Below are 15,233 nucleotides of genomic sequence, written 5' to 3' on the forward strand. Positions count from 1 at the left end.
ACGAAAACTTCAAGTTGTATACAAATGTTAGAACACAATGATGATTAACTGCCATTGAATCGCAGAATAAAATATATTTATTTAATTTTAATTAAATAATGAATAATAACAATATCATAATGTTACTATATAATTTCATCTATTGCGTAAATTGATTGAAGTATTGAACATTTGAACCTTAGATCAATACATCATACTCATACCAGTCATACCTATCTGACGATTTGAGTGTTGACGTGTTGAGACTAGTGACTACCGAGATTTGAAGGTTCGGGTTCGAACCATAGAGATATTATAAATAATTAATAATATAATATGTATATAATGCTATGGCTTGAACTTTGACGAATTTAATCTATATATTACTCAGTATCAAATTACCTTTTACCTCAGAATCAGAAATGCTATAAATATTTATACGTCTATGTTAATTACAATTCAAAATCTTAACCTACAAAATAAAATTTGATAAGCTTATCAGTTATCACTATTCAATATCTGACACCATCGGTGATCGGTTGTTAAATAAAAATTAAAAGCATGACTCTTTTTCAACAAGTTTGACTCGTTTACTTTTCGAGTACCTATGGTATATTAGATTTAGATTGTTGTTATTATCGTTATTCGTTAATATTAAAGAAAAAATAATTGTAGTTACCTATATTTTTAATTTTTTTTATTTTTTATGTTATATGCCAATTTATTGTTTTAAACTTCGTTTTACATGTATGTAACAATAACTAACATACTTAAACAGATACCTTATGTAAAACTAATTCATTTTGTTTTTTATTTTATTTCAGATAATTTGTGAAATTTGTTGACTTTCAAGCTGAATATATTTTGATTTTTAAGTTTTATCATTGGTGTTTAATTATTACACTATTACAGTATGTACTTATCTTGCTGTCCTTGATTAACTTGTTTTGCATGTGTGTGTGCTATATGCATTATGCTTGTGTCATAGTAATTTTAGTTGCACGCTGGAGGGGATTTTTACTGACCCTCAATAATATCCAATGTGCTAGAATGTTTTGATTACAATACATTCTATTCTAGTCAATGTTTCATCTTTGGATATCCAGTATGTAAGTACTTATTGGTAATTTGTTTGCTTAAATTTTGTATATTAAAAAAAAAGTGGATAAGTGGATGTCACTCTGCTGCACTGTAGATTATAAGTGAATAGTGAGTTTAATGGATGGTATTAAATTTGAATTAAATTCAATGATATAATATCATCAAAAATAATTCTGAGCGGAGACGGTTTGTTAGTCTAACTTTGGTATAAAGTATAGTATAAACTATTACAATTAGAACATTAAAATATGTTTTAGAAGTTTCTAGTGTCTGCTCACAAATATTATTTTTAAATTACAGCAAAATGACTAAAAACTTTTATTCTTTATGTTAATGTGTAATTTTTTCCAAATTTGAACTTAAAATGTCAGTAAAAATAACTATATTTATATAATTATTAAATTTTTTAGTTACAGGATAAACTATTTATGAGAATTGTTTCAAATTTTTAATTTGATAAACTCTAAATTCAATCTTTAAATGCTTGTAAAAAAAATTGCACTTTAATTTTTTAATATTTTTCAAATGTTTACAATATATATCAAGAATTTTGCATTCAATTTTCAATCCTTTTTACTCAATCAATACAATTTTATTGACATTTATAGAAAAAAAAATTGGAAACTGAAAATGTCTGTAAACAGTTAAAAACAAGTCAAAATATTTTGAAAACTTATTGCCTATAACAAATGTGCTATTATAAATATTTAGTAAAAGTATCATATATGTTTGATAATTTGTTTTAGAGTTATACCAAAATCCCAAATCAAATTTGGCAATAACTGTTTTTACCTAAAAATTCTGTTTTTCTTAAATTTTTTTTTCATGGTGCAATTAAGAACTACTGGGAATTTTAAATGTTGACCTTCTAAATGCACCAAATTATCAAGTATATTGATACAAAATAAATATAAAAGTAAAAAAACACATCAACAATAAAATCATATCCATACATTGATTTTTCTGCTCAGAATTTAAAAATGGCACTACTTTGGCATTTAGTAATAGATATATTTTTACTTTTATGACAATAAACGATCATAAATGGAAAATGTGCGTTTATTGCACTATAAATACTGCATTATTCCAATATACAGCTTTATTAATAATACATTTTAATTAGGTACTAATAAATTCAATTCCGAAAGTCTCATTTTTAATAATGTTTTTCAGTTGTAACATTAGTTTAAAATTTTCCTTTTTTTTTAAAAAATTATTTATTCTAGTCTATTGTTATTTTGATTTTATGAATATTGTGTGCATATTGTACAATTGATTACAGAATAGTCTATTCTGTATTCAATTCTCAGCCCTAATCATTGATTTATAATCATAAAAAATAAAAACAGCCATTGATAAATTTAGTGTGCATATTTAAAAAAAATAATATTACATATTTTTATACTAATTCATAAAGTTGAACATATCCATCAATATTAGGTATATATTATGATTTCAAAATGATTGAACTTTTTTGAAAAAATTTTTGATCATTAATGTGGTTCAATAGATTTTGTAAAATATGTATTTATACCAGTGATCCAAACATTCATTAAAAAAATGAATACGTTTACGTTCAGTCCTTAAGAAAAAAACTCATTCACGTTCATGATCATATTTTTTTCAAACAATAGCATTCACATTCTTTGAAAAAATGAACACGCTCATTAGGTAATTTTTTTATTGTTATGAGTAGTTTACTAGAAGTTAATATAAAAATCCATAAACATATCACTCAGCCCAAAAATAAAAACACAATTTAGACTTCAGAGCATATACATTTACTTAAGTATTTAAATTATATACATATATTACTATACAGGTGTCTCACATTATCTGACATATGGAATAACTTTTGTTTTATTTAATATTTAAATTTTTTTTTTCTATGTAATTCATAGACATTTGTGCTACATTTTTAGTTTAATTTTTCTATTTTTTTATTTTGTAATTCTGAAAACAAACAAAAAAAACTTAAAAATTGATAAAAATGTTGGATAAATTAAAAATAGCCTATTTGTGAATCTGATTATAAGAAAAATTTTGATGGTAAAAAGATTTATCTAAGTCAAGTAGTTTATTTTAGAATTTTTTTTTTGTTAAATTAATTTGGAACGTAATTACTTTTTTAAAAATGGTTTTTGAAAATTTGTCATTATGAGTATACCGGGTGATTCTTTTATCATTGAACATTCATTATTTCAAAAATTATTAATGTTTTTTAATTTTTTGATTAGTTCTTACCTCGGTTCTTACCTAGTGAATAGAGTTCAACAGGTGAAAATAAATGGTTTTCTATCAAATAAAATACCAGTACCATCTGGTGTTCCCCCAGTGGGGCATTTATCACCACTGTTATTTGCATTATTTATTCTGGTTATAGGTGCTTGTTTCAAATACTGTAAATACCAACTGTTTGCTGATGATCTCAAGATTTATGCAAATTTCGTCACAATTTATGATCATTATAAAATTCAAGATGACCTGAACAGATTTTGTGATTGGCGCCAATTAAATGGGTTAAAACTGAACACCACTAAGTGTTTCAAAATTTCTTTTTCCTGTTCATGAACCAAATTAATTAATGACTATCATCTCTTTGAAAATCACATTGAGGATATTAGTATCATTAAAGATCTTGGGGTAGTTTTTAAAACTGATCTATCTTTCAACTCACATGTCGGTCATATCTGTACGAAGTCCTTAAGAACTCTTGGCTCCTTAATTAGGAATACCAAAGAATTTAGGAACGAACAGTGTCTAAAACCATTGTATATTTCTTTAGTTAGACCTACGTTGGAATACTGTTCAATTATTTGGAACCCCTCACAAGTCAGTTTGATGGAATCGCTTGAGCGTGTACAAAGAAGATTTTTATGTTTAATCGCATATAAGAGACGTATGCATTCCATTAATCATCATCTGTGTCAATATCCCTTAATTCTATACAGGATTCCCTCAAACTAGATCCCCTTATAGACGGAAATATACAGACATCTGCTTTCTATATAAATTAATAAATGGTGTTATATCTTGTCCAGAACTATTACAGTTTATAAACTTCCATGTTCCTAAATTTCATTCACGTTCTTTTCCCACATTTGAAATCCCTTTTCATCGAAATCTTACGGTACTTATAACCCTATTGATCGAATAGCCAGAGAGTGCAATAATTTAAAACTTGATCCGTTTATTATGAATATTGAATAATTTGTGTTCTTTAAAACACTGTTTTTAGCAGCTTGTTATATCACTAAAATTATTTCTATTATTTTGTAAATTTTATTTTATGTACTACTATTGTACTTGTATCTTTATTCTACCAATGTGATTATTATATACTTTATTGTCATTGTACTTGAGCCCACCTGGGCGTTTACACCGAATAAATAAATAAATATAATATTAACAATTTTTGTCGTACGTTTAATTAGCATATTTTTTTCGAATCTTTTTGAGACATCCTGTATTTATTAAATATTAAATAAATTGAGCGTCTTAAAAATCGTTCAAATTCATTAAAAATATAAATGTAATTCACGAACATATTCTATTTGCAAAAAAAAAAAAAAATTGGTGAAATTGGTGTATCGTTTGTCAACTGTGAATGTCTGTTTATGTCAACATTCTTTCCAAACTGAATTATACACAGTTTATAAGCATAATATTATGAGAATAGTTTTATTTGTTAAATTTTATTATTATAGTATTATTTACGCTCTGAAGTGAGAATGAATAAAATATTCAGTTAAACGTACACTGTAACACATACCAAAACCATATAATTATACAACAATTCATTTTTTCTTTCACTTTCAGATTTCAAATAAACAAAGTAAATATGTAAATTTATGAAGTTAATATTCTTAAGAAAACACTACTAATGCATTTATTGTCTCAATCTTACATACATACAATTTAGCAAAACTGTTTTCAATGGTGAGATGTCAGTTTTTTATATTAGAGTGAATTGACCTATTATTAAGTTTTTAATTAAGAACATTATTTGTGACTAAGTGTAAGCTTTAATTCAATATTTTTATTTTCAAGCAAGACATGGGCATTTTTAATTTGTGATATTTCACATATCCATATCTTACTTGAAAATTAAAATATTGAATAAAACCCAACGCTTAACCAGTAACCACAGATAATATTCTTAACTAAAACTTTAATAATTTGTCAATTCACTTTAATATCAAAACTAACAGCACACTAAACTTGGTATATCATACATTTTTAAGATGGAAACAACAAACACACGGGCACTCTCTTAAATCATAACCTAAGAGCTCTTATATAGTATGCGGTGTACCAACAAATCTGTTCTACCGGTATTTTTTATCTGCTATAGAAAGTAGTCTACCTGCAGCCAGCCGGTCTTTTTACAGGCTTATGAGTAGGGCTCGGATGTTGTTGCACTAAAAATGTTATGAAATTGATTGCATTATTGCTGTGAAAAATACCTAAAATTGCAATAAAAAAAATATTTTGTACCAAAAAAATTTAAAAAAATATATTAACAAATTATTTTATGAAATGGATTAAGTCATTTTATTATTTTATTAAGTAATATTATAAAGTTTTATTAGATAGATTTTAAACAAGTAGATAATAAAAAAGATTCAAATTCAAATTCTCGACAGTTGTCATAAAAATCTGGTAAATTGTGCGGTCTATATTTTTTCAGAAATCTACAAATAATTTTATCAAAATTTAAAACTTTTTATTTAAACTATTTTTGATTTGTTTTTTTTAAAAAACCTTACCTTACCTAAAAAATTATCAGTGGCGCCCACAGGTTTTCTACGAACCAGTGCAGTTATAACTATAGGGCCCCCAAATTTATTTGTTTGCATATTTGGCACTGCCAACTCTTTACGCTTTATTCAACGATCTAAATATTCAGATGGACCAGATGAATAGTTATGTATTTATAGTGTCTGATCAAGAGACCAGAGTGGGGCCCTGAATGTATGTAGGCCCCGGGACCTACGAGAAACCACTGCAATTGCACCACTTGGTACACTACGTGGGTGCCACTGAAAAGTATTGCACTGCAAAATCTAACAAAAAAAAGTGAAAACATAAAAATATATATAAAATTGTATTGAAAATGACAACAATCAACAAAATTGCAATAAAATTGAAAAAGGTCAAAAATTGCAAAAAGTTGCACTTAATATTTTTATATATTAATTGGTACTCGTTTGAAATAAATTTATAACTTACTTAGCAACGAATCCAAACAATAGAAAAAAAATTACAAATGCAACAACATCCGAGCCCTACTTATGAGTTATGATTATCCTTGATAGATATGGTCTAATCTCTTTTATTCGGTTCACCAAATCTAACCGTATATTTTATATACTATATTATGGCATCTAACCTAGGTGATTTTCATAATTATTATGTCATTCTATTCATTTCTTTAGTGTACTCTTTTATCAATACAGCATCTTTTATCCATTGATATTTTAACTATAAATAATCTATTCAATACTTATCTCTTAAGAATAAGTATAAGAAAATATATATTCTTTATGCTTTAATAATACGTATATAATAATATCACGGGGAATATCATTTTTGTTAAAATGATATCTAGATTGTTCAACTAAATTGTTTAAATTATATTATAAATACAAAAAAGTATAATATGATAGGTATATGTTTTTAAATTACTGATTCAAAAATAAAAATAAAATCCTTTCTAATATTTATAAATGTTTTATACCAAGCCATCCTAATAGTGGATACTTTGCATAAGTCATATTATATAATTTATGTAGGTAGTAAATATAATCTTTAATGATCTAAACTTAACTGTTTTCTTAAAATGCTCTTAATTTATAAAAAAAATATTACTATATTTATTTATTTATTTACAATATATACACCGAACGTCAGATAGAAAGGAGCATAAAACAAATTAAGTTGCTTAAATTCTTAAATTTAACTGAAGAAACTTGTAAAATTTTAAAGACATTACATTAATTATAGGAAGTAGATGTTCTGAGAATGTGGTGAAAGGGGTACCTAAAAATGTCATATTTCTATAAATATCTCAAAAAGTATTAGCATAATATTAAAATCAAATATGCCATCTAGGGAACACTAATATAAGTATAAATGAAGAATGAAAATTTAAATTTCTTATCATTATTGTTTTATAAGGAATATTAATAGTACCTAAGGCAAAGATTTTGCTAAAATGTTGTTTTTTGTTATTTTTCTGATTATATTTTATAAATTTATTATTTACTATTTATTATTTTTATTGATTTGTTTACTTTTGAACCTAACCTACTAAATCTAATAACTACATAGCACAAACCTACCTTAATATACTGGACATATTTTCCGCATAAAAAAAAGTTATATTGTTGTTTTATCAAGATTAACTATTTTTAAATATACACATTTTAAATTGATTTATATGGTATGATTTTAACTATGGTTATAGATGAGTGACTCTGAGGCTGAGACTGCCTCAATGGAGACTACCAGGATGTACAAAGATGACCTAGAATTATCTCGTATGTCTTTATATCTTAGTTCTCAAGATCTGATACATAATTCTCCAGAAGCTGTTCGGCACATAAGGGTATAAGAAATAATATATGATTTAATACTATAGAGAATGTTTTTCTGGCTTTATTTTTTTCTGTCTCCCTCACATGCAATAAAAATTTTGCATTAAGTAGAACAAATATTATGTTATTTACTTTGATATTAAAGTGAATTGACCAATCAAGCTTAAACCAACCTGTACATTTCATCAATATTAATGTTGAAATTTTTATCTGTACTTGTATTTTGGCTTTTTTTTATAATATTCCTAATTGTATGTGAGTTATGAATACTTAAAATATTACAATTTAAAAATGCTTATGTATCGCACACAAATTTAAATGTTGTAAAAATAATAAGCCAACTTATTAATACAGATAGTTTTTTTAAATTTAAGTTTGATATTAGATCAATTCATTTTATAAATTAAGCTAAAATTACAAGATATATCCAGATGTATACAAATTCGTCATGCTGCGTGTGAATCTGAGAGAAAAAATAAATATTGTATTGGATCCTTCTAATTTAGTATTGTTGAATACACCTATCTTAATAGATTTTTACTGTTTAGCCGGAGAGCATAACATTTGATTCAACGCCAGGTGACATATCTGTGGATTTTGTACTTGTTTCATCATCCAAAGCTAAAGCACCTGTAGACATAGATGGTTGGAACCGTAGATCTGCATTTGAGGAAAGAATTAAAGAACAAGGTTTACTTCTTGAAGAAGATGTTGTTGGTGGGTTGACATTTGTCAAAGTGCATGCACCTATACCAGTGTTACGTAGATATTGTGAAATATTAAAATTGCGAATGCCCATGAAAGAGGTAAATTTTGTTTCTAGTCTTTAAAAATTAACTTTAAAGTTTACAAAAAACATATATTTTATAAAAATAAAATAGTTTATGCTTAAAAAAATAAACAATTATGAAGAATTATTCTTTGGTAAATGTGTAATTGTGAAATTTCAAGTAAAGTAAATAATATACATATAAACAGTTTTATGCTGCATTATGTAGTGTAGTTATTTTAATGTTTGAGCTGTAGATTTTTATATTTTAGTATCCAATGACTGAACATATTCCTGAAAAAGGTTTTGATCTAATGGAGAAGATAAAAAAAATTGTTGGTCACATTATAAGAATTTTTATCACTATTGATCCTGGACCATTTGCACCAACTAAGTACATTCTCACAGCAGAGTATTCACGGGAAAAAAGTTATTTGTTAGTCTTTAGATATTATTATCACTACCACAATTTATTTTAATAACATGTATTTTATATTTATTGAATTAGATTTAATGAAGATGATCCAGAATTCTTTTCTGCTGAAGTTCGGACATTAGTTATAGATTTCATTTTAAACAGAGTTAGTTGGGGAAAAGATCAAGCAGATGTCAATTGCGTTGGAATTCAGTGTCTTTTAGATGGAGGTGTTTATAGAGCTGCTTATCCTTTACATGATGTAAGTATAATATTTTTGGAAACTCAATTTAAAGTTTAGATATTTTATCTTTATTTATTTGGATAAATTAACTAACCACAACTACCATATTTATAGAGTTGAGCATTTTGGCATCTTTCTTCAGTTTGTGAAAAAAAGTTATTTGACTGTAAATTTATTTAAAAAATACTACACTAAAATTTACTGTCTTGGTTACTCCAACAGTGTTTAAAAAACCATTTTATTACTAACTATGTATAGATTTAAATTGAAAATCATTTGTTTGGACTATTAAATTCTATTCCTTATTATCTTAGTAACATAATTATGTTTTAATACAATTGATTAGATATATAAATCATATGTACGTTTTTTTGTATGTTGATTGTTTATTATTAGTTTATTGTTATATAATTTAATTTTTCATAGATTTAGAATGAGGAAAGTTTTTTGTTAAATTTGGATAAAACTGTCCACATATTATGTGGGATACATAAACGTATGTTCTATTCTATGCAAATTTATCTTGTATACTATAGCACCCACATATAATATCATTAAAACCATACTTTTATCTAAACACAAAATGATTGATTAGGTGGGCTAGAGGTCAAGATAGTAAGTATAGTACTCAATTACAGTGTATTTGAATCCCCAAAATAGTTTGTGTTAAAACAATTTTAAAGGAAAAAAATCTTTATAAATTTATGATACTATGTATAGGTTAATTATATATCTAGTACAGTGGTTTCCAATCTTTTAAGTTTAGCGGATAATGTAAAAAAAAAAACATTAACACCCACCTAACTAATATACAGATATGAAAATATTATATTATCACACACAAATAAGGCGATAGAAAAAATATAAACGATAGGCATCTATAAAATCATATAAAAATTTTGACATTGATTCCAATTTCAATTTTCTGACCCTTGGTATAGACTCTTGATTAGTGTCCGCGACCCAATACTACATTGCTCGTGGCCCACAAGTTGGCCTCGGCCCATGGGTTGTAAATCCAAATTATATATAGTATATATTATTGTTTAAGTAGTTATGGCTAACTATTTTATATTATATTATTCCCTTGTCGCTAGTTTTTAAGTCAAGTTAGATTTAAAATGTATTTTTGTTGATATGTAGTTGTTGATTGGTATAAATATACCATTTAATAGTCCTTGGCCTACATCATATATTTGTTTATATTTTGATGATTCAGTAATATACCATAGAAAAATTAAATATATAGAATAAACATTGGTTTTTAAAGTTGAACCAAACTTATTTTCCTAAACCTTAACCAAATTTTTGTGTTTAATAATATTTTATCATTTTATCATTTATAATAAACATATTTTACTTTTATTGAAGAAATCACTTAAATTTGATAAAATAAATCATCAGAGTATTCTATTATAATTTATTGGAATATTTGACACATTTATATCAACTTAAATTTCACTATATTTTACATTTATGTACAATTTATCATTTAAATATATATAAACTAAATTATTTTCTTCTTAAAAGTATATCTAATGTAGTAATGTATATACTATGTCTATGTATAAATATAGTTACAAAAATGTAAGTAACTTGTTATGTATATGTTTACTATAATATTTAGCCATTTAGGATAAAATTTATGTTTTAAGGTGTTCTAATATATCATATTATTATGTATTAAATAAATATATTTTCATTTTTAGGGAGAGCATACTACTGAAAATTCACTACGCCATCAGCTGTATGTCGAATGGGCTATGATCAGTAAATGGATTCGTAAACAGCCAATTGATCAGATTAAAGAGTATCTAGGTGTGAAATATGCATTTTACTTCACATGGTTAGGATTCTATACATACCTGCTGATTCCTGCTGCTATTTTGGGTTTAGTTGTATTTTTTTATGGTATCTTCACTTTTCCTAATAATAGATTTAGGTAATTTCATATTCCTTATAATAGTATTACATTACTCTTGATATATCATAATAATTTATTAAATTCAATTTTTGGTTTAGTTCTGATATTTGTAATGCTACAGACATAATAATGTGCCCATTGTGTGACCGTACATGTGATTATTGGGAACTTTCAAACACCTGTTTTTATGCAAGGTTAACATATTTATTTGATAATGACTTGACTGTGATATTTGCCTTCTTGATGTCTATTTGGGGTTAGTTAATGTATATTTTTCAATTATGTAAATTTTACTAACTAAAATATATGCATTTAAGCTACTCTATTTCTTGAACTGTGGAAACGATATTCAGCTACCATTACACATCGCTGGGGATTGACAGGATTCACTTTTGAAGCTGAACATCCAAGGCCTCAATACTTGGCACGTTTAGCTGGATCTAATCATACTAAAGTGAATATAGTCACAGGAAATGTCGAACCAACCGTGCCTCTCTGGAAAAAAATTCCTGCAACATTATTTAGCATTTCCGTTCTTTTACTATTAGTAAGGTTTATTAAGAATTATAGTGTTAAAAGATAATTTTTATTTTTATTAAATTAAAATTTTTTTATTATTATACAAAATAGGTATATAATATAATATATCTAAAAATAATAATATATTTTTACTATATAAAAATTTTAATTTTTAAATTAATTATATTACTTAAATTAACTTTAATTTCCTTTTTGTTTTTAAGATTGTGATTGCTGTTGCTGCTGTGTTTGGAGTTGTGCTGTATCGCATGTCTGTTTTAGCATCACTTAGTCTTACAAATCAATCTGATTGGATGAGTACATATAGCAATATATTTATTCCAACTACAGCAGCTATCATTAATTTGGTTTGCATTCAATTATTAAATTTTGTAAGTATTTATATTTTTTAAATTCTTATTAAAATTAGAGGTGAATATAAGTAGTTTATTCATAAAATAAAAATGGAAAAAGAAATATTTTAACTCTAGTATTTCCAAGTTTAAAAATTAGTTCAACCTAGCATATAAATAATATAAAAATAAATTTCTAATAACAATTGAAATATTTAATAAATATCCTATAGGTTGTCTTGACTTAAAATTGTTTTGTCCATTGTGTACAATAATTTATCATTGAATTTCAATTTATCACATTCATTACAATGACTTGATCAATTACCTGATTTACAATCATTCCATTTTTTTTTTTTTTAATTTCTAAATATTTTTTTAAAATACAATAGAATATACAAATTTGAAATTACACTAAAAAATATGCTTTGTATAACCATAATACATAATATTGTGTGAAAGCTGGTGATCACTTGGCAGTCGACGATTAAGAAGATGCTACAACCGCAAGTTGTCTTACAAACATACTACATACCAAAAACTGTTTTGCGTGAGAAGGAACCAAGAAGGCCACAGTGATAACAGATAAACTAAATTTTCACCATATAAAAAAGAAAACTTTGGTTGTGAAATATTATTTTTATTTTTTCGATATTAGAAGAACTACTTACAAGAAAAAAAAAAATTATTCAAGTTAGAAAAATACAAAAATAATGAATTTTGATTCAAAAAGAACTTTTTTCATTTTTTTTTTTTTTTTAGCTTCTACAGGTCATTAAGGCCCTTTGCTGCTTCGACTAAGCCAAACTTTTTTCATATAAGTGATATATATTATATACATAAAAAAGAGAGATATTTCTCTAATAATTTTTTTGAATATATTGTCATAGACTTCTATATTACACAATATAAAAATCTGTATATATTTTATATAAATTTGGAGTCATAATTATTACTACTGCCTGAGTGGTTTTATCCTGTGTAAAACAACGTTTTTACTATGTTGTATAATTGTTAGATGATGACAACAATTGTGGGTGTAGCTGTGTAGCGCCTTCTTTATTGGGGTTGCTTTAAATTAATGCCAAAATTAAACTATTATTTTTATAAATAATAATATAAGTATCTGAAATCTATAAAAAAAATTATATACAGTATAATATTTTAATTATTTCTTTTGGTTTGAACTACTGATAAAAATTTTGATAGCTTTAAAAAAAAAAGCTATCTATTTTTTAATTTAATTTAATGTTGTTTAGGTTTATGATAAAGTTGCCATATATCTGACTGAAATGGAACTACTACGCACTCAAACTGAATTTGATGAATCTCTGACAATAAAAATTTACCTCTTCCAATTTGTAAATTATTATACATCAATAATTTATATTGCATTTTTAAAAGGCAAAAATGTTGGTTATCCTGCTAAATACTTGCGTATATTCAATCTTCGTCAAGAAGAAGTAAGAAATGCACATAATTATTTAACTATTTCGATTAATAGTAATCAATGAGCATTATGTTTTTAGTGTAGTCCTGGTGGATGTCTCATGGAATTAAGCATACAATTGTTCATTATAATGGTTGGGCAACAAGCATTAAATACTGTTGTTGAAATGATAATTCCGTGTGTAAAATTTGATTGGTTTTTTTTTAGTAAAAACTAAAGCTAAAGTCAAAAACTAAAATTGTTTGTATTATAGTGTAGGTTTAAATTGGTTCAATTCATTGACTGAGAACACAGGTCGCTTAGATAATCTGAAATCATCATCAGAGGAAGAAGATTTGGCTACAGCTGTTAAGAAACCTTGGATTGAAGATTACAAACTTTTGGATTGGGGACCAAGAGGACTCTTCCCAGAATATTTGGAAATGGGTAATATTTAAAAAGCTTTTATTTATAAGTTAAATTAAAATTAATGTGTTAATATTTTTTTAGTTATGCAATATGGTTTTGTAACATTATTTGTTACTGCATTTCCACTGGGTCCTTTCTTTGCATTGTTAAACAATGTGTTTGAAATGAGATTAGATGCCAAAAAGTTTTTAAAGTATTTCCGTCGACCAATTCCTCATAGAGTGCCTAATATTGGTGTGTGGTATCGAGTATTAGATATTTTGGGAAAGTTAGCAGTTATCACAAATGTTTGTATTTCATTTTTTCAAATTTATTTTGTTTATTAAAATTAAATTATGATTTATAGGCATTCATAATAGCATTTTCTTCTAATTACATACCTCGTATGGTTTACATAAGTTTAGTGAGTGAAGACCACACAGACAAGGGTTTCTTAAACAATACTTTAGCTTACTTTGATACCAAAGACTTTGAAAGTGGTATTGCTCCAGTGTTATCATCATATACTAATGTTACTTATTGCCGGTAAATATATCATTCATTTTTTTTCTAATAACTTTTTTCAATATGCAACATAATATTTATAATTTTTTTTCTAGTTATAAAGATTATAGAAATCCTCCATGGTCACCGCAGAAATATGAAAGACCCACATTTTATTATGAAGTGCTAGTTGCACGCCTTACATTTGTTGTTATATTTCAAGTAATAAAAAATTATTAATTTAATGTTGTTGTGTGCTAATCTATTAGTTTTTCAGAATATTGTGTCATTAGTGAAAGTAGCCGTTCAATGGTTGATACCAGATGTTCCAAATGCCCTCAGCGACAGAATTAAACGAGAGTCTTACCTTACAACTCAAATGATCATTAAAAATGAGGCGAAAAAAGCAGCAGGCATAAAAGAAAAAGTTTTGTAACAACGAAGGAATACACAGCACACATCCAATACACTAATTTATATTATATATTATTTATTAAAATAGTTCTTATTTTTTGTTAACCCATACTAGATTGTATGTTTCTTTATTTTTATAATATTATTATAATATTTATGATTATTTTTATTTTTAAACAATATAACATTTGAACACTGTTATGTTGGTTTTGTTTTCTTTTCAATTGTGTTTGTGTGTTCTCTTCAAAACAGTAAACCATTAATCTAATTGAAAGTATAATTATCTGTCTTCTATTTACGTTTCAGAAATTGAACACATGGATGGTATGTTGCACGGCGTCAATTCACCTCAAAGCTTATAAGACGAGTACTTATAAGGGTCTCATGGACTTATTATTTATTGTTAAAAATTATGTTTTGTTCAGCTTTACTTTCTGTATATTAATGTATTTACTTTAATGACTATCTTTGTCAGTGAGGACCAACCTTTTTTATTCTTCTGGTCACTTACAATAGAAAAAATATAGATTTTACAATAAAATATCTTGGAAATAATGGTATTTTATATTATATAT

At 25.7% G+C, this 15,233-nt stretch overlaps 2 protein-coding genes across 5 annotated transcripts; both read left to right on the forward strand.

Annotated features, from left to right (window-relative positions):
* Nucleotides 1-531: 531 nt before the first annotated feature.
* LOC107165319 (anoctamin-1-like) lies at nt 532-15,223 on the forward strand. 4 transcript variants are annotated; one of them, XM_089224373.1, is made up of 18 exons: nt 532-726; nt 804-1,088; nt 7,550-7,690; nt 8,228-8,485; nt 8,721-8,884; nt 8,957-9,125; nt 10,817-11,049; nt 11,130-11,287; nt 11,349-11,578; nt 11,775-11,942; nt 13,163-13,366; nt 13,433-13,530; nt 13,607-13,779; nt 13,843-14,048; nt 14,108-14,286; nt 14,361-14,466; nt 14,522-14,657; nt 14,965-15,223. In XM_089224373.1, exons 3-18 carry the CDS (start codon nt 7,550-7,552, stop codon nt 15,018-15,020), a joined length of 2,679 nt encoding a protein of 892 aa, XP_089080499.1. In that variant the 5' UTR covers nt 532-726; nt 804-1,088; the 3' UTR covers nt 15,021-15,223. The 4 variants fall into 4 exon arrangements, with proteins under 4 accessions (XP_089080499.1, XP_089080500.1, XP_089080501.1 ...); XM_089224374.1 differs by having other exon boundaries at nt 804-890; XM_089224375.1 differs by lacking the exons at nt 532-726; nt 804-1,088 and having other exon boundaries at nt 8,228-8,396.
* LOC149057054 (uncharacterized) lies at nt 1,063-4,237 on the forward strand. The gene is made up of 4 exons (XM_089223276.1): nt 1,063-1,088; nt 3,318-3,599; nt 3,705-3,979; nt 4,032-4,237. The coding sequence occupies exons 1-4, from the start codon at nt 1,063-1,065 to the stop codon at nt 4,235-4,237; spliced, it is 789 nt and encodes a 262-aa protein (XP_089079402.1).
* Nucleotides 15,224-15,233: the final 10 nt, after the last annotated feature.

This window comes from Diuraphis noxia, unplaced genomic scaffold (assembly GCF_037042655.1).
Source record: "Diuraphis noxia isolate RWA-SAM2 unplaced genomic scaffold, SU_Dnox_SAM2 contig0003, whole genome shotgun sequence".
NCBI lineage: Eukaryota > Metazoa > Arthropoda > Insecta > Hemiptera > Aphididae > Diuraphis > Diuraphis noxia.